Below are 24,565 nucleotides of genomic sequence, written 5' to 3' on the forward strand. Positions count from 1 at the left end.
CGTTCACGCGATTTGCGCTCTATCCGTTCACGTCTTTTTCCTGTGTTTGTTTGCGCTCTATCCGTTCACGTCTCTTTCCTGTGTTTGTTTGCGCTCTATCCGTTCACGTCTTTTTCCTGTGTTTGTCCGTTTGTACGCGCAACCGCTTCCCGATACAGCTATGCACCAACTCGCCCAGCAAGAAGTTCTTCTAAACTTCCTATCTCTCGACTTCACCGAAAGGTGACGCTGACATATCTCTCGTTAGGCGATTTCCCTCGTTAGGCGTCGTGTCGTTGGAAACAAGAAGCAATCTTGAAAAACTCCACAAGGTTATCCATAATACACTGTTGTCGAAGCGGCCTGATACTAAGCGAAAGCCGTTTACGCAGTCATTTGCTACGAACGAAGCGAATACTACAAAAGCCACGCCAAACTCAATTCGAAGCGGGCAGCGGGGACCGCCGTCGTGTTTTACGTAAAGTACGCAAACCACACAAAGACGGTAATGCTAAATCTGAGAAATAGAGTGCGTACGCTATACGCTATCGGTCGCATAGCGTTCTGCGCATGCGCAGTGATGACCCGCTATTTTATAGCGTACGCTAAACTAAAACTGTCTAATAAAATGTAACCTGCACATATGGCATGGATAATCGTATAGCTAACCTACAGATAATCTATACAGTCGAACCCAGATCGAACCCACATAAAACGAATTATTGTGTATATCGAACAGCTGTAAAATCCCCTTGAAAATCCCATGCAAATGTAAAGGGGTGGTGCACGTGTATATAGAACGCCCACTCAGCAGCACATTCGATACACAAAATGCCAAACGCGGCACCATGCTGAAGAACTTCAAGTGCTCTTCATACGCGCAGCGGAAGGCTAGTCGTGAAAACCAGCGTTAGAGAAGGGTCGCTTGACCTTCAAAAGCGCTCCATGTGACAACCAAAAGGTTTGGAAAGGGCGAGAACATGTTGCCGTGCACCACATGCTGTATGGGTGAGTGAAAGCATGCAAGGAGAGCCGACAAGTGCGACTCATTATCGCACCCACATGGGAGGAAACGCAGTCTTTTGTCGGGAGGAGGAGGGGGGGTTCTACTCCGGTGGTTTTTACGGTACCTTAGCTCAATTACCATAAAATACCGCGTATAATACGGACCCGCATATAATACGAGGTGTTATTTGGGAATAGCAATAACGAAAAAAAAAAGTTTTCACCCGCATATAATGCGAGCGAGGAAAACCCACAGAAAGCACTGACAATCTAATCTCGTTAACTCGAACATGCTTAATTCGAACTGACGCTGTGGTCCCGTCAAAGTTATGTGTATTGCTATGGGCGAAAACGCCCGGTAATTCGAACGCTAAAGCATTTGCGACGGTTAAGGGGGGACGCGGGTTCTAGAATGGTAAAAAACCGCCGAAAAATTGATTTTTGGAAAAACGCATTTTAGGAATGTTTGGGCCTTCAAGCAGCTGCCCTCAAATTATTAACCCTGAATTCGATCGGTAAATAGGAAAAAATCGGCTTTCAAAACGCCACGGGAGACGCGAAACGACCTGCGGCAGGCAAAATTTGTTCAAACTTCCCGCGCGCGCCGCGGGCGCAGCCGCCAACCGACCGCCGCCATCTTGGGCTTGTTTTGTAGCTGTTTTCTTTGTGAGCATTTTGCGCCAGCTCAAAATGGCGCCGCTCAAGCTGAACGACCGCTCTCGCCGCTTTTCCGAAGGGTGGTTGCGGGCCTCTGATTGGGCGGAGTGCGCAAGCGCAAGGCGAGCCCCTCATCTCGCGCCTCCCATTGGCTGGCGCGCCCACCGAGGCTGGCCATTTTGCTTTTTTTGCTTTGTTTGCGTGAGCCGCCGTATCTCCGTTGCTCCCGGTTTCTCGCGGTCGTCTGCTACGCTTGTGTTCACGCGGCTCGCGCACCGTCTTTCGTCTTGCGCTCGTCTGAAGATAACGCGTTAATCTTACGGAAAGAAACGAAAGCATCCATCGAACGCACGGCTGAAGATCTCGGACGAAGGCGCGCTACCCGAACGGCCGAAACCACCGCGTCCTAAGCGGCGCATCTAACGTGGCCGTTCATTCTACTGGGCGTATTCTACGGCCCATCTGATGTCATCGGATCGTCAGCCAGCGCATCCAGCGGCATCCAAGATAGTGTTGATATGGCATACCATTCAGCGCAAGACCGCGTTGATACGGCGTACTATTCAGCACGGTGCGCGAACGGTCGGCACGAGCGGAACGGCCGGAACCACCTGTTGCGTCCGAAGCGGCACATAAACATCGCCGTTGATTATTCTGGGCATAGCTGCGGCCCATCTGATGTCATCGGATCGTCAGCCAGCGCATCCAGCGGCACACAAGACTGTGTTGATATGTCATACTATTCAGCGCAAGACCGCGTTGATACGGCGTACTATTCAGCGCGTTGCGCAAACGGTCGGCACGAGCGGAACGGCCGGAACCACCTGTTGCGTCCGAAGCGACCCATTAACGTCGCCGTTGATTCTACTGGGCATAGCTACGGCCCATCTGATGTCATTGGATCGTCAGCCAGCGCGTCCAGCGGCATCCAAGACCGCGTTGAGTGGGCGAGTCGGCTGAGCGCGCGAGAAGTGCGGCGATCTTGAAGGAGTCTCTGGCATCATAGTGCGAAACGGACCGGAAATTCAAGTTGCTAGTCGCAAAAGCTTCGGAAGTCGCAAAATGAGCATCTATAGACAGTAGTGAAACTAAGGTTAGGCTTTCAAAACGGCACAAGCCAGCAAAGAACCCTGCATATACAGCCCTGGCATGCTGTAGAGCGAAGTGTTGTTGAATGACAATAATCAATTTTGGTCATTCAATAATTATTCCATAAATGCGTGATTTTGACTTGATCATTGTGTAAGTTTATTTGTCTATGGAAAGGCTACTTTAATATACAATTTTTATATTCATTTAGCTTGCAGGCCACTGGAGCGGGCACATTAAGTGGTAAATGTAGTTTCTCATGCCGGTTTAGGGGCAGTACATGGCTTTATGACAAGATTTTCCCAGTTTTCTGGCAGGGTACAGTCATATATTTAGTATAGTCATTCTCGTGAAGAATAGAGCTACAAAATGATGTCATTAATATTGCTGTAGCTGGATTCTAGAAAAAGTTTCAGCTGTCTAAACTTCAAATGCGTTTTTCTCAGTTCGATGTTTTTACACACCACACTCAGCCTTACGGGGCTTTTTTCTATGATGTTGTGGAGTGACAATAACAAGTTTGGTATCAGTGTATTCGTAATGAAATGATCTAGGGGGTGATGCTATTTATGTTACTCTAGCATCATTGTATAAATTACAATCAAAAGTAACAATGGAGTGAAAATAAGAAAAATATATTCACAGTCAATGTTGGTCTCCTTTCTTACCTTTATAATGCTTTCAAACAAATAAAAATAGCATCACCCCCTAGAGCAAGTCTTTGGCATTAAAGTCATGCTCTTAGTTTTTGTCTTTGACAAGGATAAATTGCCAAAAAGCCCCGTAAGAAGTACTCATGAAATTTATTTCCAGATTTTAATACTTTCTGAACTAGAGTAGCTATCAAAAAACTAATTATAGATTTGAAATCAGTGTGAAAAATTGATCTAAGCAGTGAAGTTTAGTTAAGATAGAACCAAAACTAAAGAAAAAGTTTTTAGAACCCACGTCCCCCCTTAATTCAAACATACGGCGCACCGACAATGCCCTCAGCAGTGCTCCAAATTACACGGCGGCGCCTCCGACTGGCATTGCTCCGACACCGCCATAGAGCAAAAGCTTAGGATAGACCCCTCAACGCCACACGGAGAAAAAGACAACGAAAAAAAAAAAAAAAAACACGCGGCGGCAATTTCACTCTCAAACAGCAAGGTCGCCGTTTCACCGTCGCGCCAGAACACGCTTGTACGAGCCGACGTCTCGGCCAACTACCCGACAACGGCAGAAAACGAAACTTAAGGGAAAGGGCTAAGTGGGAGCCGCGCCGACGGGAGCGGCGGCGGGCGCGCGCGGAGCCAGTCGAAGGTGGGGGGAGCTACAAGGGAGTTGAGAGGGATAGCGAGGGGAGCCACTGCCACTGAAGCGACGGTGTTGCCAAGGCCAAATGCGCTTATCTGCCGCCATTGCAACTTTGCAACTGGGATGTCGTCCCATCCGTGAACGCTGCCCCCGGTGACGCCGAAGTGCCGCTTTGCGGCGCAATTTCCAATGGCCTCGGCAGGTAAAATAACTTTCCTTTTAAAGGCAGCTGGGTACTACTTTTGCGATCCCGACATCGTGCGAGATAGACTAGCGAACGTGCCGATTCTTAGCGTGGTCAAAATGGCGCCCGTTGAAAGCAGCAGCCGCCTACCGACGACGCCACCGCAAGATGACGCATACTTCGCTACGAGTCTTGATGATGATAGCAGTAAGCAAAAACGAACTCGAAACTGCAAATTTTACACTGAAAACTTTGGGATCCGCATATAATACAAGGCAGAAATTTTACATGGTAAAATTTAGAAAAAACCCTCGTATTATACGCGGGTTTTTACGGTACTGTAGACAGCAGTGATGAGAACCACTATGTAAACTTCCCAGAAATCTGGGAAAGCTTTGAGAACTCCAGCGCTACCTCAAAAACTCCTGGACTACGTTAAGAGACTCCCTCACAATTTGAAGGTCTATAAAACTTGCATAATGAACACTCAAAACACGATCAGGCCAATTCAAAGCTCATAATTTATGTGCCCAGTAAAACAGTCATCCTCTCAGTGCTCTTTACTGTGACAGAGTGCTCTAGCACACAATTTTGATGTAAGCAGTGCAAGGTACCTGTGGAGAATCCCGTGCGCTTGTGGCACTTGGTGAACTCAACATTGAAGAAGGTGACAAAGGCCTGGATGTAGTCGTCACGGCGCACTTGCAGGTGAAATGGGGAAGTGAAGGAGAGGTCCTCGACACGCACAGTGTACAGGTCGACCTCTTTGAGCAGGCAGGCATTGGTCACCACCTGCTTGGGGTCCACCACATCCACCAGTGGCTCTGAGATGGCCACCTTGCGGATGCAGCTCATGTTGAAGCCATACACACTGTCCCACCCTGCACACAGTACAAGAGAAGTGGACCTCTAGCTCTGTCCTGCCTGTAGCAGCACCACGATCGGCCTCAGCGTCGCCGAGAAACACACTAGTGCGCCCACACCCACTTGCTGCTCCCCGGGACCATCAGCCCTATGGCTGGCCAGCTACAATAAATCTTGGTTGCAGTGGCATCCTCACTTTAGCCGCCTCCAGATTAAGTGATGACCATTATGCCAATAATGGCAGCATTGATGCATCATCAGGCCACCTCCTCATGAGGTGTACAGGAGTTTGCTCACCACTGCCCCTTGTATTGCCCACGTTGCAGACAATTCATGTGACAGTAAACCCACCTTATAGAGCACAGAACTTCGACATGCCAAGAGGTGCCAGTGAGTGCATCGTTGTTCTGTACAATCAAGCACTAAATCACCATTAGTGCAACTTCGTTAACACATACCTGGCAGGGAGGGACGCAAGGTAACGACATAGTAAGTGTCAAATAACACAAATTTGTGTCTTTTTGCTTGCACCACCACAAACAAGGAAAGAAATGCAATACTACAGTGAATGTTATCTAAAATGCGCGTTATACCCCACTTCACACACAGCAGGCAATGCTACAAAGGTTACCTTATCGCTAACATTTGCAACCAAAAAATATTGCGTCACAGAAAGACAGCTGTGAGTCATATAATTCAATGTAACATTTTGCCGCATGCTTCAGTCGCATAATATGAAGTAAGTGTTACATGGGAGGTATCGCAGACATGAAGTTATTTACCACAGAATGAGCAGAGTAACGCATTTCTGCAACCAGTACCAGTAAACCAGTATGCTACACACTGGCAGCAGAAAAGTGCACAAATACCGTATTTATTCGAAGCTGAGATTCTTTTCCCAGAATCCTTAGCCTCAAAGCCCCCCCCCCCCCCCCCCCCCTGCCTTACACGCGAATTTTGCCATTAGGTGTGGCTTTACGGCAGCGAATGCCGCTAAGCCGTGAAGCCACGTACAGGCAAAATTTGCAGATATTTCGCACTTTGCGTGGTGAAGCTCCCTTCCTGCCTATCATGGTCGCCATTTCAGTTCTGGCTGTGTTAGTAATTCAGCATTTCAGGCAATCCCTGCAGAGTCTGAATAATTCCGGGCACTCTATATCGCCTTATCATCATCATCAGCCTATATTTATGTAGACTGCAGGACGAAGGCCTCTCCCTGTGATCTCCAATTACCCCTGTCTTGCACTATCGCCTTATATTGGTGTGCATACTTTTGTTTTTTTTTTCTTGGGTTCCCAAACTGCACTATATCGCCTTATATTCGTAACTGCCTTATAGTCGAATAAATGCAGTATTAACCCACAGTAAAAGCTCGTTAATTCACAACTTGCTTCAATGAAATTCACGGGACACGCAAAAAATTTCGTTGTGGCAGAACTTCGTTGACGCGAATTTGGTATGTATATACATACGCCAAACGGCAAAGCTGCGAACGAAACCAAAACCATCGTCCGGGAAATCTTTGCGATGGTGTGGGGGCAAAGTTGAGACGCACCGAAGCAGTCAATAAAGTGTCAACTTCACAAGAGAATGCATTTCACGCCAATGTTACAGCATTTTTCGTACATTACGGCCGACGCCTAACCCAACACACGTACCGTATTTACACGATTGTAAGTCGACTCGAATGTAGGTCGACAACCCCAAAATTGCATGTCTCAAAAAAAAAAAAAAAAAGGGGGGGGGGGGGGGGAAGAGAAAAACCACGCGAGTGCACTCACACAAGCGAAATTTATTGATGGGGTTGCGAAGACTACTTATCGTCACTAGAGTCAACCTCACTGGCACTGCTGCCGTCATAGCTGCTGCGGTCCCACAGCACGTCGTCATCAAGTGCAAGTCCACACTTCGCGAACGACCGCACCACGACATCGCGAGGTACAGCCGCCCACGCAGAGAGGACCCACCCGCACACAGTAGCCAGGGAGGCCAAATTTCCTCGCGCTGAAGCCGCCACTGCCGCACCACACGTTCACTGACTCCAAACTTGCGTCCCGCTGCGCAGTTGTTAGTTTCCGCGACAGGGAGGATAGCAGCCCTTTTGAACGCTGCTGTGAGCGAGCGCCGAAAGTTCTTGGCACTCATGACAGGCGCGATGATTCAGCAAAACAGCAGAAAGGACAGATGCGCGCGGCCGTCAAAAACAATCGTATCTCAAAGAAAAGCTCTTCCGCCAACTACCATACCCCCCTAACGACGGCACTTCCGCCAACTACCAATACCCCCCAAACGGCAGCTCTTCCATGATCGATGCTCCCACAAGAGCAGTGCGCTCGTGGTGCGCGCAATCAAAATGTATGCAATACGGTAAATTAATACGCTACACTTCTACCGTAACCATGGAAACGTAGGTGCAAAGTTGTAACCACGCCGTAGCGCCCCTGATTTCTCGTTTCCCTTGCTGCTACTAGCGGTACACGGTTCGGTTTCGATTCTAAGTCGACCCCCCAACATTGGATTGTCAAATTTGAAAAAATGGGTCGACCTACAATCGTGTAAATACGGTACCCGGCCCATTGCGAAACACTAATTTTGCGGCACATGAACCGTTGCAATGAAGCGGTTTGAATTGTCACAATTTCACTGCATATATATGACAAAGTCTGCAAGCTTGGCAAGCTTGAGCTTAGCGGAAGTCGGTCAGCCTGGATTTCTTACGCTTCACGGTAGGCAAAGGCGTTATGCGAGTCTCACAGTCCATTAAGGGGGGACACGTAGATCAGATCGCGAAAATTACGAGAAAACTTTTGGAAGCCACGCATTTTGGTATTTGCAACGCCTAATCTACGCTGTATCAAAATGGTTTGGCTAAAAACGCACTAAAAGTGCCAGAATAAAAATTTGTAAGTGCGCAGGGCAAGAAAACAGCTTTATAAATCATGCAAAATCACCGCAGTTCACGGAGCCATATCTCGTATTTCCCGCCACCGAGCGCTGCCATCTTGGTATCATTCGAAAGCTCAAAAGTTTCCCTGTTCCGTTTCTAAGTTTGTCGTTCGTCGCCATCTTGTAACAAATGCACAAACACAAAAGAAGCGCGGGTCTGCAGGAGGTAGTCACACGGGCCCTCCAATGAAAGCGGGCCTCCGATTGGCTGCCATGCTGAAAGGCATCTCCCCATTGGGCAAAATGGCAACCACAGTTGTCTGCTTCGCAAACCACGCCAGCCACTTGACACGCAGAATTCGGATTTATGAGAGGTCCCAAGATAGTAATGGATTGTCGCTCGTTGGAGAAAAAATTTCAGATGAAGCATGCCTTTTGAATACGGAAGCGCAAGCCTCCTACAGAGAGAAAAATATGATTAAAAGGAGAAGCGGAGGAACACCCGACTGAACATGCCGTTTTACCTTGCACCGTGTGACTCCAGCAGCGAAGCCGACAATCGCCCTGTGCCATCGGCACCGATAATGCAGTCGACCGAAGACGTGCCAACAGAGGCTCCCACGCGAATCAGTAGCTGAGATAACATCTTTAGAGGCAATACGGGTCGAAGGTCACGATCGCAATGAAGCGGTTTGAATTATCACAATTTCATTGGATATTTATAACAAAGTCGGCAAACTTGGCAAGTTTGCGCATACCGGAAGTTTTATTTCCAGAAGTCGGTCAGCCTAGATTTCTTATGCTTCATGGCAAGCAAAGCTTTCTTATGCTTCATGGCAAGCAAAGCCGTTATGCGAGTCTCTCAGTCCGTTAAAAGAGCCATCGCAATGTCATTGTCGTGGGCTCTGATAACATTTAAGACGAGGTCAAAAGGATCGATTACTTTCAAAGCAGTCGCCGGAGTCAGCGTGTCTAGCGGGTTGTCATTTTCTCCAGACGAGACGTTGGCATCATGTTGACAACGGCGGATGCGGCGCAGCCGCTGTATCTTGAAAGCAATCTGCGCCATGCACAAAGTGCGCACCCGTGCAGGTCTCTTCTTCAAAGCGATCTGCGATTTCGGCAAAGTGCAACTAGTGCCGGTAGAGTCGTGTGCACTGTGCTTTCGACATTTATTTGGTGTTGAAGCAAGAGACGGCATGGAGGTCAATTCGCTCGCTGCTATTGCCACGCCTTCTCATTCCAGCGTGTTCACAAGAGCTTCCTAGGTCATCGAGCGAGATGTGTTCATGTTTAGCTGTGCGCGCGTGACACTGTACTTGGTAATTTAGTTAGTAAGCGAATGTTTACAAGTTTATAAGGCCGATAAAACTACGATCCTTAGTTGGTACAGCTTTCTACTGATCTGCTATCGCAATCGATGCTTCGCCTTTTGACAACTGAAATTTTCCTTTCGCTTTCTGCCTCGGCGATCATACCGTATTTACTCGCATAATGATCGCATTCGCGTAATTATCGTACCCCTAAATTTTGTCGTAAAAATTTGATTTTTTCCCCCCCACGTAATGATCGCACCCCGAACTTGCCGCAGCGGTATGTCGTGTGCTAAGTCTAGCTGATGAACATCATGTTTACCATCTGTCGAACGTTACGTAAATAACTCTTCAAGACTCACCAAGTGAACTGCACACACCAAACAGATTCCCAATTTTTGCCACCCTTGGCGGAAACGTGCTGTATTAGCATAGCAGTAAACACAAATGCCGTAGTTTTCACCACATGCCGGCCATGTGTTTCTACGTCTGTGGCAGCTGAACGCGCCCATCTCTGTTTCTGTCCTCTAAAAGCAGACATGGCTATGCTGTTGCCGCAAATTTACCGATTTAAACGAAATAATTCATTATTTCTACGGAAGAAACTTTTGACACGCGTGATGTACTCACAACCTCCATGACTCACGAGAAAAAACGCGTTCGCTTGGCTCCGTCAGCCGCCAGGTTTGTTTTGATCACGTGGTTTTGATATCCCGCAGTGTTACAGCAGCAGCCGCCTGTTGGTTGACGTGATGTCATCACGCAGCAACAAGCTGCCGACGCGTTCCCATAATTCCTGAAAAAGCCGCGTCGCCGCCATCGCCTGCGTTTTTTCACCATTCTGTAACGTGGTTGCTTGTTTGAGTGCCGGTTCACGATGGGGCGATACGAGAGTTTCACTGCCGCGTTTAATGAAGGCGGTTGATATCGCGCTCCGGCAGGCATTTCGGCGTCGCCGAAATCATAATTAGGTATTGGAAAAATCAGCGTGAGAAGCTCATGGCTACCAACAGCACGTGCCGGGCTTTCCGCGGACCCAAAACTGGCAAGTTCCCTCACGTTGAGAAGGCAGTCCTCGAAAACGTGAGGGACATGCGCAAAGACAGTTGTGCAGTGTCGTTAGAAATGATACGGACGCAGGCATGCACAATTTCCCGGAGGCTGGGAATTGCCCACAAAGGACTTCCGCGCTAGTTCCGGCTGGACGACACGCTTCATGCGGCGAAATGGACTGTCACTGAGGCGGCGGACGTCGTCGTGCCAGCGACTCCCATCCGCGTACGAAGACAAAGTCATCGACTTCCATAGGTTTGTCACAAATAGGCAACGCGGACCAAACACCTTTGACATTCGACATGCCTCGAAGCACTACCGTCAATGAAAAAGGTGCTCGGAGTGTCCTCGTAAAAACGTGTGGTGCGGAGAAGCAGCGATGCACCGTGATGCTCGCAGTGACGGCAGACGGCGGAAGCTGCCGCCATGTTATTCTAAAGCAGAAAACTATTCCGAAGGGAAAGTTTCCACGTGGGATCCACATCCGCGCTCAAGAGAAAGGGTGGATGACGGCAGAACTCATGGTAGACTGGATTAGGACGATCTGGGGACGAAGAGCAGGAGCGCTTCTGCTTCCTTCACTGCTTGTGCTGGATAGCTTTCGAGGCCATCTCGTCGACAGTGTCCGTGTTGAACTTAAGGAGCGGCGCACGGAACTTGCAGTGATCCCTGGGGGTCTAACGTCGCTGCTACAGCCTCTGGATGTATCATTGAACAAACCAATCAAGGACAACGTTCGCAGGCTGTACGTCGAGTGGATGGCGGCGGGCGACCATGATTTCACGCCAAGCGGGAAAATCAGGAGACCGTCCGTGGAAGTCCTTTGCTCATGGATTGTCGAAGCGTGGAGTAGCATCTCCGACGAGGTGGTCGCCAACAGCTTCAAGAAGACAGGCATATCTAACGCGCTCGACGGAACGGAAGATAACCTTCTGTGGGACTGCGATGACACTGCCAGTTCCGACAGGGAATCGAGCGGCGACGACACTGACGCTTCAGACTCTGAATGAAAGTTAGGAAGTCAGTGAATGAAAAAATTAAAGGGCAATATGCAATTCATGTAGTTCCTGCGTAATGTTTGCGTTTATTACAAAGGTAAGCCTTACTCTACTTTTATTTTTGGTTATGTTCATGATAGCTATCGTAAGAATTCTGATACACGACTTGTTTGCATTTTCGGTGCTCAAAATATTATTTCGCGGAAAATTTACCCCGTGTAATGATCGCACCCCAAAATTTGCGTCAATTTTTTTTTAAAGTGCGATCGTTATGCGAGTAAATACGGTATGTGCCTTCGAGAGAGGAAAATTTACGCTTCTTCGTTGGCGTAGCCATTTCGACCGGACACACACACACACACACCACAAGAAAAAAAAAAAAAAAAAAAAATGGCAGCAATCGCGGTGATCCTGTGCAGTCTCGCGCAGGCACGTGATGACGCGTGGCTATGTATTGCAGTGGCGTAAATCAGTATTTTGCACTTGATTTTGTTCTTGAAAACCTCGTTCAAGCGGACATAGAATCGTCACAGCTTTGGAAGGGCCTTCTAAATTGACTACTCGGCAGTTCCAATTTCAATTCAGTCCCAGTTTCGTTCTCGAAAAGTTTGTTGAAGCTGAAATACCGAACAAAACGCCTTCGTATGGAGACACTTTTTTTGTATTACTGTAAGACCCGCGTATAATACAGACCCGCATATAAGACGAGGTGTTATTTGGGGATAGCAATAACGAAAAAAAAAAAAACAAAAAAAAAAGTTTTCATCCGCATATAATGCGAGTGAGGAAAACCCACAGAAAGCATTTACAATCTAATCTCGTTAATTTGAACACGCTTAATTCAATCCGACGCTGTGGTCCCGTCAAAGTTATGTGTATTCGAATGGGCGAAAACGCTCGGTAATTCGAACGCGAAAGCATTTACGATGGTTAATTCGAACATACGGCGCACCGACAATGCCCTCAGCAGTGCTCCAAATCACGCGGCGGTGCCTCCGACCGGCATTGCTCCGACACCGCCATAGAGCAAAAGCTTAGAATAGACCCCTCAACGCCACGCGGAGAAATAAAAAAGAAAGAAAGATACCGCGGAGAAATAAAAAAGAAATAACGAGGCTTGCGCCCACCGGCTACCTTCGCCGAAGCCCTTGCTGGCCTGGAAGCCTTACAAATCTTTCGCACGAAACAACGAAAAAGCGGACAAGGGTCTGCAATGTGTGCAAAAGGAGTTGTTCCTGTCCAAGGGTGTGACGCACCAGCAGAAAATATAGTCAAATCTCGATAATTTGAACTCGAAGGGGCCCGAAAATTTGTTCGAATTAAAAGGACTTATTTTTGTCGTATTTGTGCACCATAGCGCTGCGTACGAACGGTGCGAGTCGTGAAATATCGCGGCGGGCAAGCACATAGCGAGCAAGGGCCCACAACTGCCCACGCCGGCCAACGCTCGCATCCCGATAGCGCCTCTTGCTCTTCACAACCACAACCTCTCTCACATCCCGGTAATAGCAGTGAACGAAACTTCAGGCGCCGTTTCAGCGTCGCGCCGGAACACGCGTGTGTGCGCCAACATCTCAGCAAACGCAGTGGCGGCGGCACAGAGGGAAGCAACGCGGAGGCCCAGTCCAGCCAACGAAACTGCCCACGCCAGCCAACGCTCGCTTCAACGGCAGAAAACGAAACTTAGGGGAGCGGTAAAAAACTTACCTCGAATGTAGGCCGAACGAAAAAGCGAGGACAGCATTCGCAAAATGAAACAGCATTTATTAAATTTGAACATGCCGAACTCATTCTATGTCACCATCGCTGCTAGCCTTGTTGCTATCTTCCTTACTGCTGACATCTTCGAACAGTGCGCTATATTCAGTACCATAAAGCGCATTAGAGCTGCTGCATTTTTGGAAGGAGCGCACGATCAATGTTCTTGGGTAAATGTCATTCTCATTGCGGCGCACGCAAAAAGCATCTCCCGTGGCCCCCTCCAACGACAGACCAATGCCGAAGTTCCGCCTGGCTTGAACGTTTCACGATGCCTCTACGGCTAGCACAACTACCGTATTTTCTCGATTCTCACGCTTCCTTGATTGTAACGCGCACCCGTTTTCCCGTGAGGAAAAAAAAAAAGTCCTTTACAGTACGTACACCTCATGCTTTCAAACAGAAATACAACTTTCTGTCATTTGGAAAAATAGATTTCCTCCCGATGCACTGAAGTTGCGATGAATAAAAAAAAGTTGCAGTTTCGCCCGAAAGGCGATTTATCGAATGCGATCGCAAATTAGTAGACCGCTATTAACAACCACGGTGTCATGGGCGCACAAGAAAACATGAACACATCTCGCTCGTTGACCGCGGAAACGAACTGTCAGAACACTGGAGACGAAGCGCGCCTTCGTGCTAGCATGCCTCTCGCTTCAACGCGGCGAAAACACGGTGCGCGGCGGACTTTACCTGTCGCAGATTACGTCCTGCTTCGGTCCACTGAAACCGTTCCGCATTTCTTTGCTGGCGAAAATCCTCCTTCTGTTTGCGCCAGTCCCGCTCGCAAGTTTCGGATTCTCCGAACGCCCGTGATGCGGCCTGATTTCCGTCCGTCTCCGCACAGAGGATCACTTTCCTTTTAAATGCGACATCATGATGAACTCGGTACTTCATGCTGATAGATAGAGCAGACGCTGAGAACGTGAAGACAGATGGTAGACTATTGCCTAAGCACGTGTACTGCAGCACACGGAGGAAGCTTCCGCATGCTACGGTAGCTAGGCTCGACCCGTGTGCGAGGCGGCCATTTCGAAATGCCGACGCAGATTTAGGGTCGTGTTGAAAGTGCGCGTTAGATTCGAGTAAATACAGTATTCGTTTAGAAAGCGGCACTATTGTGGCATCGCCCATTTGGTGCCATTACGATAACGCCACACCGCGCGCCGATGCTGCACCATACCGATACTACCGGTACAACGCAGATCAAAATGGCAACGTCGCTTGTGTACTTCAGTTGGCTACTGGCGCGGCTAGTAGCGGCTTCGATACTGACTTTTCTAGATGGCGCTAACTATGCACCGTATTTATCAGTTTCAGTTAAAACTGACGTGTTTTTTTAAATCCTTGAATCTAAGCCCACCCTAGAGTTTCGTATGCGATTATTTGAAAAAAAACTATCGGCAACTATGAATGAATACGGTATTCAAGAATTCGAATATTCGCACAACACTACTATAAACGGTTACATTATATCGTATTTATTCGAATGGTGCATAGTTAGCGCCATCTAGAAAAGTCAGTATCGCAGTCGCTACTAGCTGTGCCAGTAGCCAACTGAAGTACACGAGAGACGTCGCCATTTTGACCTGCATCGTATCGGTATGGTATGGTGTAGCATCGGCACGCGGTGTGGCGTTATAAAATGGCACCAAACAGCCACTATAGCGCCGCTTTCTACAAATACCGTATTTACTCGAATCTAACACGCACTTTTAAAACGACCCTAAATTTGCGTTACCACATTGCCGTCGGCATTTCAAAATGGCCGCTTCGCACGCGCATTGAGCCTAGCTACCGTAGCATGCCATAGCTTCCTCCGTGTGCTTAGGCAATAGTCTACCGTCTGTCGTCACGTTCTCTGCGTCTGCTCTATCATTAAAAAATATTAAAAAGGAAAGTGATCATGTGTGCAGAGATGGACGGAAATCGGGCCGCATCACGGGCGTTCAGAGAATCCGAAACTTGCGAGACTGGCGCAAACAGAAGGAGAGGATTTTTGCCAGCAAAGCAATGCGGAACGATTTCAGTGGACTGAAGCAGGACGAAATCTGCGACGATCCACTTCGGCGATACGATCGGCTTGGCCCTATCTTGAAAGCAATCTGCGACGGGAAAAGACCGCCGCGTGCCGCGCTTCCAGCGTTTTGACAGTTCGTTTCCGTGGTCAACGAGCGAGATGTGTTCATGTTAGCTGGTGCGCGCGTGACACCGTGCTTGTGAATTTATTTAGTAAGCGAATGTTTGCAACTTTATACGGACGATAAAACTGCTATCCTTACTTCGTTAGCGGTCTACTAATTTGCTATCACATACGACGCATCACCTTTCGGGCGAAACTGCGACTTTGTTTACTTACCGCAACTTCAGTGCATCGGGAGGAAATCTTTTCCCAAATGACAGAAAGTTGCATTTCTGTTTGAAAGCATGAGATGCGCGGTACTGTAAAGGACTTCTTTTTTTCCCGTCACATAAAACGGGTGCGCATTACAATCGAGTAAATACGGTTGCTATGCTAGCCGTAGAGGCATCAGAGGCATCGTCACACGTTCAATCCAGGCGGAACTTCGGCACTGATAAGAAAAACATCTGTCGTTGAAGGGGGCCACAGGAGATGCCTTTTGCATGCGCCGCAACGAGGATGGCATTTACCCAGGAACATTGACCGTGCACTCCTTCAAAAAGTGCAGCATCTCTAACGCGCTTGATGGTACTGAATATAGTCCACTGTTTGAAGACGTCAGCAATAAGGAAGATAGCAACGAGGCTAGCAGCGATGGTGACATAGAATGAGCTCGGCATGTTCATATTTAATAAATGCTGTTTCATTTTGCGAATGCTGTCCTCGCTTTTTCGTTCGGCCTACATTCGATGCAAGTTTTTTTTTTCCTGGCTTCGAACTTTTGGGGGGGTCGGCTTAGAATCGGAGTCTGCCTAGATTCGAGTAAATATGGTAAGTGGTGGGTTCTCCCCGAGGTGGGCTAAGCTGTATTAGCAAGCTGGGTTAATTTGTTATGTTAGAACATTGAAATTACATTGTCAATGTTAAATAACTAGACTAGTAAGCCGTTATACTAAAACATTGTGTAATTGGCTCATGATAACTTGGAAAATTTAGTAATTCCCACTAGCTGTCCTGCCCGGCTTGTCCCTTATTATACCGCATCAAATGTCCATAAGCTTGGAGGCATTTGACCCTGTGCCAGTCATCGCTTATCGCACTTGCTGTCAAGCAATCAGCTCAGAATTGGGGATGGCGCTGCAAAAAGGAAAGAAAAAAGAAGCCACATGCACCCTTGTTGTCTGCAAACTCGTGCCCTTTGCTACTAGTGGCTGGTTTTCCCGCACAGTTTAGACGTCTAGTGGCGAAGTGTGCTTCACAGGAGAAATTTTGCTCGCAGCACGAAATCGTTGCAAATTTCGGCACAAAATCGCCCTAATGCTATTCTTAGATTAGATAGAAACAAATGCGATGAACCGTGTTTGCTCCCGCACAGCCAGCAATACGTTCAATTACGGCTACTAAAAAAATTATATTCGGTAATACTGGAACTTTTCGGATATTCGCACACACCATAAGTTCAATACTTCGTTATATCTCGTCATAGTGACGTTGGTTACATCGAAGTTTAACTGTATATGCCACAAAACAAGCACAGCTGTTACAGGACACTCACAATTGATCTTCTCATCCTTGTACTGGCGGTCCTCAATGGCACACAGGAAGAGTGTGGCCCGATCAGGAAACATCAGGCCACCAGGCTTCTGCAAAAGAGCATGTGCAAAGAGGCTGCCTGTAGCTCCTACACCCAAAAGCATGAAGAGTTCCTCACATGTATGCCTGCCTTTAAAATTAAAAATAAGAGACTAAACCATCGTGATAGAAGGCCATCAGACGTACGCTCGCTCTGTGTGTCAATCCAAAGCCGGTATTCCCAAATACAACACTTTTCCCCCTCTAGGATGTTACAGCAAAACCTTAATCATTCGGATTTTGCGGCACTGAAAGAAACGTCCGAATTTACCGAGGGCATACTCACATTATCGAGGGCATGAAGAGAACAATAAACAAATGTTTACTAAATTCAACATGCATCTATTTCCTGAATGAATCACAGCAGTGCAGAAGGTGCAATTCTCATCTTGTGACTGATTAGCACTCGCAGTGGCAACTTGCTTAGCAGTATAGCCATAGCTCAAGACTTGCGTCTTCATTCAAGACATGTTCTCACTACTGCACATACCTGCCGATTATTTTTTCGGCAGTGAGCTGGTCAGCAACAGCGTCATGATGGAGCCGGCAGGTTTGATGCCACCATGCGGGCCGCAGTAGAATCGCTCATAATCTTCGACAGCTTGCGCCATGTTTAATGTTGCGTGAGTGAAAACAAAGCTACTGTTTGCCACAGTCTCTACTCACATGATCATGGAAGGCGACCATGCAGTTCTGAAGGCATGCGGCCAACGCACACACCGAGTCTAAACAAAACTAATGTTTGAAGCAACCGCTGCAGACAGACTGTAGTTGCGATCAATACAGTATCGCACGCAATGATAAACGCATGAATAAAGGCCATGAGATCACATACAAGCCCCAAGCGTTTGTTCTCCACGTGGTTTCTGCCTGATGACTATGGTGGTGCGGACTCTGCCACCTCATTTTGGTTGGACGCTAGCACTGCTCTTGCACTTTTGCATCGCACATTTGAGACGCTCCGCGATCGCCGCGCTCCGTAGGTTGTCCAAATTAACAAGTGCGCGGCCAAATATGCCCAGATTAGCGACAATTTGAAGACATTAAATAATGCATATAGACCGAAGGACAAGTCAGAATTATGAGATTAATTACCAAGGGTCGAATTAACACCGTTTTTGCTGCATAGAAAAATCCCTAAAAGCCGAGCATCAAACAGCTAATATTTGCTCTGCATAATGAATAACTGGAACATGACTTTGCAAGATGTGTTGCCGCTGTACAACTGCACTAGGAAAAATGTTTTTCATTTTCATTACCTTGCCTTCATGGGGGATATCACAGACGCGGTGGGCATACGTAAGCACACACAGGAAACAAGAGAATAATAAAAGAATTGTGGGATACATACATACATACATACGAGATGAATGGGAACAGAATTAGCAATCAAATTAGAGCAGATGAGGACGGCAATATTGTGGGGAAGGTTCTTTCAGTCAGTGGCTGCTCATGAAAAAAAAAAAGCACTAAACGTGGTACGGGCACGTGGACGAGAAACCACAAGGCGCAACCCATACGATGAGATATGCATGAAACGGGAGACAAGGTCTGATTCGGCGTCTTGCGGTATGCGACAAATTGGGCAGGTTTTTACAGTGTGACCCGTCCAACAACTGCACCGTTGTATGACCGCAATCAATGGCAGTGTGGCGGCCATGTGACATTCTCTGTTGTTCCCCCCACAGAGGAGGCAGGCATTGGTAGCCCGGTTTCTTTTTTTTCTTGATGGTTAAAATTTGTTTCTGGCATGAAATGGTTCAATTCAATAAAATCATCTCAAGCGTGTGCCTGCTCTACAAAGCAGTGCCTTGTACACTGGTAATAAGCTGCTGGTATGATCTCGAGCCACGACGTGAGGGCATTTCGCAAGTAGACACGACCTTCTGAGCGAGGTTGCTCGCTTAGCTTACACGTCTGCACTTCCCATCGACACTATCAAGTAAACCAAGTGTATTTAATTATGGGCTACATAACTGTATGGTTTTAATCGTGTTATCAAAAAAAAAAAAAAGCACTCTTCGACAAGCTTGGGCTGAATGACTAGCACCGTCCGGCAAGCTAGGCCTGCTGGCCCTATTGCTGACCGTCAGCGGAGCAGTCAGTGGACAATGCGCCATTGTGAAGTGTTCTGATGCTCCTGCAGGCATAATTTTATTGACAGCATTCGCGTAAGATGAAGCATGCGAAGTTGTTTAGTTTGCACTTTTTGAAGAGGATATGAAGTCTACCAAGCATACAAGTTGGGGCGCTGGATCTGGGCGGAGCTTACGCGCCGCTCGCTCGTTCAGATGCACGTCCCGTGTGTCTCCGGCTTGAAGGGTGCACAGTTGATAGCAGAATAAAAGAACTAGAAACGCGATGCCGGGAGGAAAGGAGTGATGGGCAAGACTGGGACGAAAGCTGATCTCTGAAGAGTACGACGAATGAATGAACCTGGCAGTCCGATTATTTATGACAGTAGAGTAAACTTGAATTGGGAGCTTCAATTCTGCAGTATGCCCAAATGCGGTAACTGTTTTATCGATTTACTGTTAAGCATCTGTGATCATTTGAACAGAGAGAGAGAGGAAAAACTAACGAGCCACTTGTCACGGGCGTAGAGCACAGTGTCCAGCATGGACTCGTAGAAGAGGCAGTAGCCCATCCATTCGGAGATGATGATGTCCACCTTGTCGACCGGCAACGTCACCTCCTCCACCTTGCCCTTGACGATGGTCACAATGTTGGCCATGCCGTTCTCGTGCACTATGCGCTCGGCGTGCTCCACCACACCTGAGCACTCAATCTGGAAAGCAAAAGGGCACAACACAATTGTGTCACAAATATCAAGCCAGTGGCGCATTGTTGTAGCAGCTGGGTGTGTGGCCTCTCCCCGCGCAATCCCAGGGAATCACACGCCATGCTTCCCTGATCAGAGCGCGGTGCTGTGTGCCACGGCCTGCTCGACCAGCAGAAAGAGCTAAGTGGAAAGCGGATGACCACAACATTCAAAAAGAAAGCAGCTATCTAAAGGCGGTCGCGTCAGGTGCAAAGAAGTCGCATGCTGCACATGCCTAGCATTCTTTAGTTGTTTTATTCAAATTTCATCACACACGCGTGGCCATGTAACAGTTCCGCGGGCCACAAGGCTGTCTTGTTATTGCCATGTTTACAACTGTGCACCTCATTGGGCGTATACTGGAGTAAATGGTAGTAATGGATATAACGAAGTAATTTTGGCTACCCCTTCAACTTCACTATAATGAGGTTCGAGTGTAGTACTTAGTCATCCCGAGAAAGCGTTGGTAAGGAGATTTTGCATGGGTGAGTGTGCTCGCAAAATGTAGCTTGTGCAGCTTCGTCAAGTGCAGTTAACATACCATGTGTGCAGTGGCTGGTCTGCGTCGCACTTGTTTGCTGCAGCGCAGTGCACACTTGCACCCTGAAAACCTTTCTCTGCACAGTAATGTGTACTACACAGCCATTGCTTGTGTTTGAGAATCCGACAGCCATGCAACGCGACTGCATTCTTGCAACCGATCAAATCACATGCACAACGAGAAAGCACTGTAAGAGATGGCCATGAACTTGCAAATGTTGAGCGAGTGACACGCCTGGGTTCAACTGAGAGATTGACAGTCGTGTACAATTTGGGGATTTTCGCCATATCCGCATCACTACTGCTCACCGCCAGGTGTACACGTTGTCTGCTTAGGCACTCTGTAATGGCTGCTTATAAGACAATTACCAGCCCTGCGGCTTTGCCAAGATTACTGTGACAGTATACGCTACACATTTATAGCCAATTTAGTCCAAGTGAAAATTCGCTGCAGTTGGTCTTAATTGCATGTGTGTTCAGTATCTAGAGAACACAACCTTCAAGTATTTTCTTTCTTCTAGAATTCACTTTCCTCTATGTATATTACTTTGCTTAGCTTTGTTGCAGGCATAACTCACCCCGATGACCTTGGCCGCACCTGCCTTGGCTGCAAACATACTCAGTATGCCGGTGCCACAGCCCACGTCCAGCACCACCTGTGGAGAGTTTGCAAGCACAATTGGTCAGCATCCACGTACAGTCAGGAAACTGGTCACCCTGCTGCTGCATGACCCAGTTTGTTGGGTCACTGCGCTTTCACGACAAAAAAAGCTGCTCTGGCTGAAGAAAAGTTGCAACCCTAAACAAGCTTGAAAACAATTTAATGGTGTGCAAATAGTGTTATTTAGTTGCATATTGAACGCAGCCCCACTTTTCCAATCAACAAGTGTGTTTTTTCTTTTCCTCGCATAATGATCGCACCCTGAACTTGCTGCCGTGATGTAGGAGACACACGGTACGATGCGGCGTCTGATATGGCGGCCGGTGGGTACAATTGTGCCGGGCGCCGTACCAGACACCTAATCGTACCGCGTTGTGGGGATTATGGAAACCGATAATTCCGCACGTCCAGAGGCGCGCCAGGAGACGCGAGTAGAGCAGACGCTCCTTGCACGGTTCTCCCGCTCGGGAAGGCCAGGCGGCTTCCCGGCGGCGCGAGCTCACCCCCTCCCGTCGAACCGGTCACATACGTAGACCGTCACGTGGCCGCGGAGTCCCGCGCCCATTGGACCGAGCCCAGAACAAGGCGGGGCGGTCGCGAGCGGCGCGACCGGCGCACGCCGGGGACGAGGGAGACGACTGCGAGCCGCGACGAAGGACGGAGCTCAGGTAACCATCTTGTTCCCTTCCTTTGTCGTGCCCTACCTTGTTCGACCACGCTCGACCCCGACAAACGTCGAGGTCGACTCTATAGCCTGCTTCCAAGCGAATTCCCCCTGGAGCAATAAACCCTGTTTGTACTTGTTACACTATCGTGCGTTGTCGTGTTTCTGCCAGTCCTGATACCGCCGAACCCCGGTAGTACAGGGCAAGCACAAGGGAGTTGGCCGTCAAGCCTAAGCCTTAGGGACAAAGGCGGCTTGAGAGAACCCGGAGACGACAACTGGCGCCCAACGTGAATTCTCGCTTGCAGACGCAATCGAGCAGCCGGCTCCCACTACACGATGACGAGCCCACAGTACGAACTGAACGATCTCATGGAGTTGGCCGAGATCTGCAGTCAAGCCAGGGAAAACTCAGGCCTGGCTGCAGCGGCCGCGTCACCCACAAACGTGGGCCGTGAAAGCACGTACAACATTCCCATACACTCTACAAATGTAGGAGTGCCCAACCTCGCGCACCTCACCAACACACCGGCACATGTCGGCGAGCTACCGAATCTATTCTCGTCACTCGGCGAAATATTGGTTCCCTCCGTGCGCGCCGTAAACATAACGGATTACGGCGGCGGTTCCCAGAGACCTGTTTCGAACGGCGAAGGATCTCTCGCCGCCACACGCGTCCCCAGAACGTCGGAAAATTTCGGCGTGCATTACCTAGGGCTCAACTCAGACGGGGTTGTACCCACAACAACAGCACGCGCCCCGGGCGCAGCCGCCCCGGCCACCTTGGGCGCGCACCCAGTCTGGCCAAACGGCACAATTACTTCGGCTCTCGGTCGCGCAGCGAGATCACCACGCGTCACGGAGCCCGATAGTGACCCGTTCCCAGTAAACACAGGGACCTCCGCAATCGGGCCGGACAGTTTCGGAGGTTCCAATAGCGGAGGAAAACCTGCAGACGCGGCAAATCCCGTGCACTTTCTGGCGAGCGCTTTGCAGCAGGTGTTGCAAACCGCAATTTCACCCGGGCCTCGTATCGGAGTCCCGATACCGACGTACAGTGGCTACGGCGATCAAATGAGCGCCAACGTTTTTCTACTGGCGTTGCGACAGTACGAGCAAGCGACTGGCATGCGCGAGAGCGCGGTGTTGGAGAGAGTTCTCCCGGTTGCTCTAGTCGGCCAGGCCGCCCGGTGGTACCGTTTGGTAGGCCACACGGCGAGCACCATGGACGAGTTTCGTAGGCTGTTCAGAGACGAATTCCTCCCGTATGACTACCGACTGCAGATGCGGAGGGAGTTGGAACTACGCACACAGGCCCCGGACGAATCGCTGGTGGAATACGTTCGGGCGATGCAAGAGCTTTTCGAGTATGCTGATCCGAGCGCTTCGAACACGGAGCGAGTGGAGCGGGTAATTCGACAAAGCCACCCTACCTTTGCACTTTATCTGCGGAGTTCACGCTGCAGAGACCTGAACGAGCTGGCCGCAGAATCACGCAGGGTGCAAGCCGAAATCTCGGCAGCCCGCGCGTACCGACCACCGCCGCCGCCATCGGAGTCCTTGGAACCAAGCTGCGCTTGGCACGGCAGCGGGCGCACGAACAGCGAGCACGCTGCGATGCCGGGTCGGTCCGCAGGTGCAACGGCGCCGTTCGAAATATCGGACCGCGCCCTCGATCCCTACGCTTGCGGGTGGAGGACCGCGCAGGCAATACAGTCAAAAGGCTGGTGCAGCGCACAACATCACGCCCGATCAGACGATTACAGGCCAGTGCCGAAACTAGGCAGATCCGCTAGAAACGCGATCACGGATGGCCGTCCTCTGCCCGATGCTTGGAGATCGGCGGAGCAGCCCGGCTTAGCACAACCCACGACGCGGAATACCGTACGATGTTTCAACTGCGCCCAGACGGGACACATCGCGCGTGAGTGCCCTAACCAGCAGGGAAACGAGACGGGCCGCCGGTAACAGTGCCGGCGGCCAAGGCAACGGCCCGCGAGGCAAACACCATCGCGGCAGCTTCTGTCTTTCGAGTCGGAGCGCAGAACAACGGGAATGCCCCCTTCATAGACCTCGCAATCGCGGGGACAAAGTTCAAAGCATTACTCGATACCGGGGCAAGCGCATCGATGATCGGAGACGAGGCCGTCTCCCACCTTGCGCAGAGAGGGGTCAAGTTGCGGCAGCGAAAACTACCTCTCCAATTGGCGTGCGGAGAGGCCTGCTCGAACGGCGGCGTGCGACTCGTCGTGCGCTGGAATCAGCGGCGGCAGAGGCAGCGATTCATTCATCTGGCTGGCCTCGCGGTCCCGGTAATCCTCGGCCGAGATTTCTTAGCGAAGAGTGGCATTGTAATCGATTTCGGCAACGGTGGTTACCGGGAAAACCCGTTGGCGCCGCTCACGCCTTTCGCCGCACCGGCAGTCGCCGAAGTGGAAAGGAGGAATCTTTTCGGCGAGAGCAACGCGCCTCGCGAGCGGCCGGAACCGCTGGCGGAGACTTGTCAACACGGATTTTCGCCGAGACCGGATCAGAAAATGTGCGATCTCCTGGCGGACGCCGAGGATCTGACGGAGCGCGAGCGAGACCGCGTCTTATCGTTGTTAAACGACTTCAACGAGATGTTCACAGACCGCCCAGGATGCACGAAGCTGGTGCAACACCGCATCGAGACGGGCAACGCGCAGCCTTGGAAATCCAACCCTAGACCGGTCAGCCCTGCCAAACGGGAGGCAATTGACGCGGCGCTACAGGAGCTGCTCGATGCGGGTATCGTACGGCGATCCACGAGCCCCTGGGGTTTCCCAGTCGTGCTCGTTCCCAAAAAGGATGGCAGTTCCCGTCTTTGTGTGGATTACCGGCGACTAAATACGGTCACGAAGAAGGATGCGTATCCCTTCCCAAGAGTGGACGAGATAGTTTCCAACCTCGGTGGAGCGAAGCACTTCTCGACGTTGGATGCTAGCAAAGGCTATCTCCAAGTAGAGATGCGACCAGGCGACGAGTGCAAGACGGCATTTACTTGTCACAGGGGCCTCTA

The 24,565-nt window shown here is 49.5% G+C and overlaps 1 protein-coding gene across 2 annotated transcripts in view; it reads right to left on the reverse strand.

Annotated features, from left to right (window-relative positions):
* Nucleotides 1-24,565, reverse strand: part of LOC119451037 (protein arginine N-methyltransferase 1) — a 66,126-nt gene that overhangs the window by 18,834 nt on the left and 22,727 nt on the right. For both annotated transcript variants that reach the window (XM_037714469.2, XM_037714468.2), the window contains 4 exons: nt 20,779-20,856; nt 19,421-19,627; nt 16,763-16,850; nt 4,828-5,094 (listed from right to left, as the gene is read on the reverse strand). In XM_037714469.2, coding sequence (XP_037570397.1) covers nt 4,828-5,094; nt 16,763-16,850; nt 19,421-19,627; nt 20,779-20,856 — 640 coding nt within the window. The remainder of the gene's footprint in view (nt 1-4,827; nt 5,095-16,762; nt 16,851-19,420; nt 19,628-20,778; nt 20,857-24,565) is intronic.

Source organism: Dermacentor silvarum, chromosome 4 (genome assembly GCF_013339745.2).
Source record: "Dermacentor silvarum isolate Dsil-2018 chromosome 4, BIME_Dsil_1.4, whole genome shotgun sequence".
Classification (NCBI taxonomy): Eukaryota; Metazoa; Arthropoda; class Arachnida; order Ixodida; family Ixodidae; genus Dermacentor; species Dermacentor silvarum.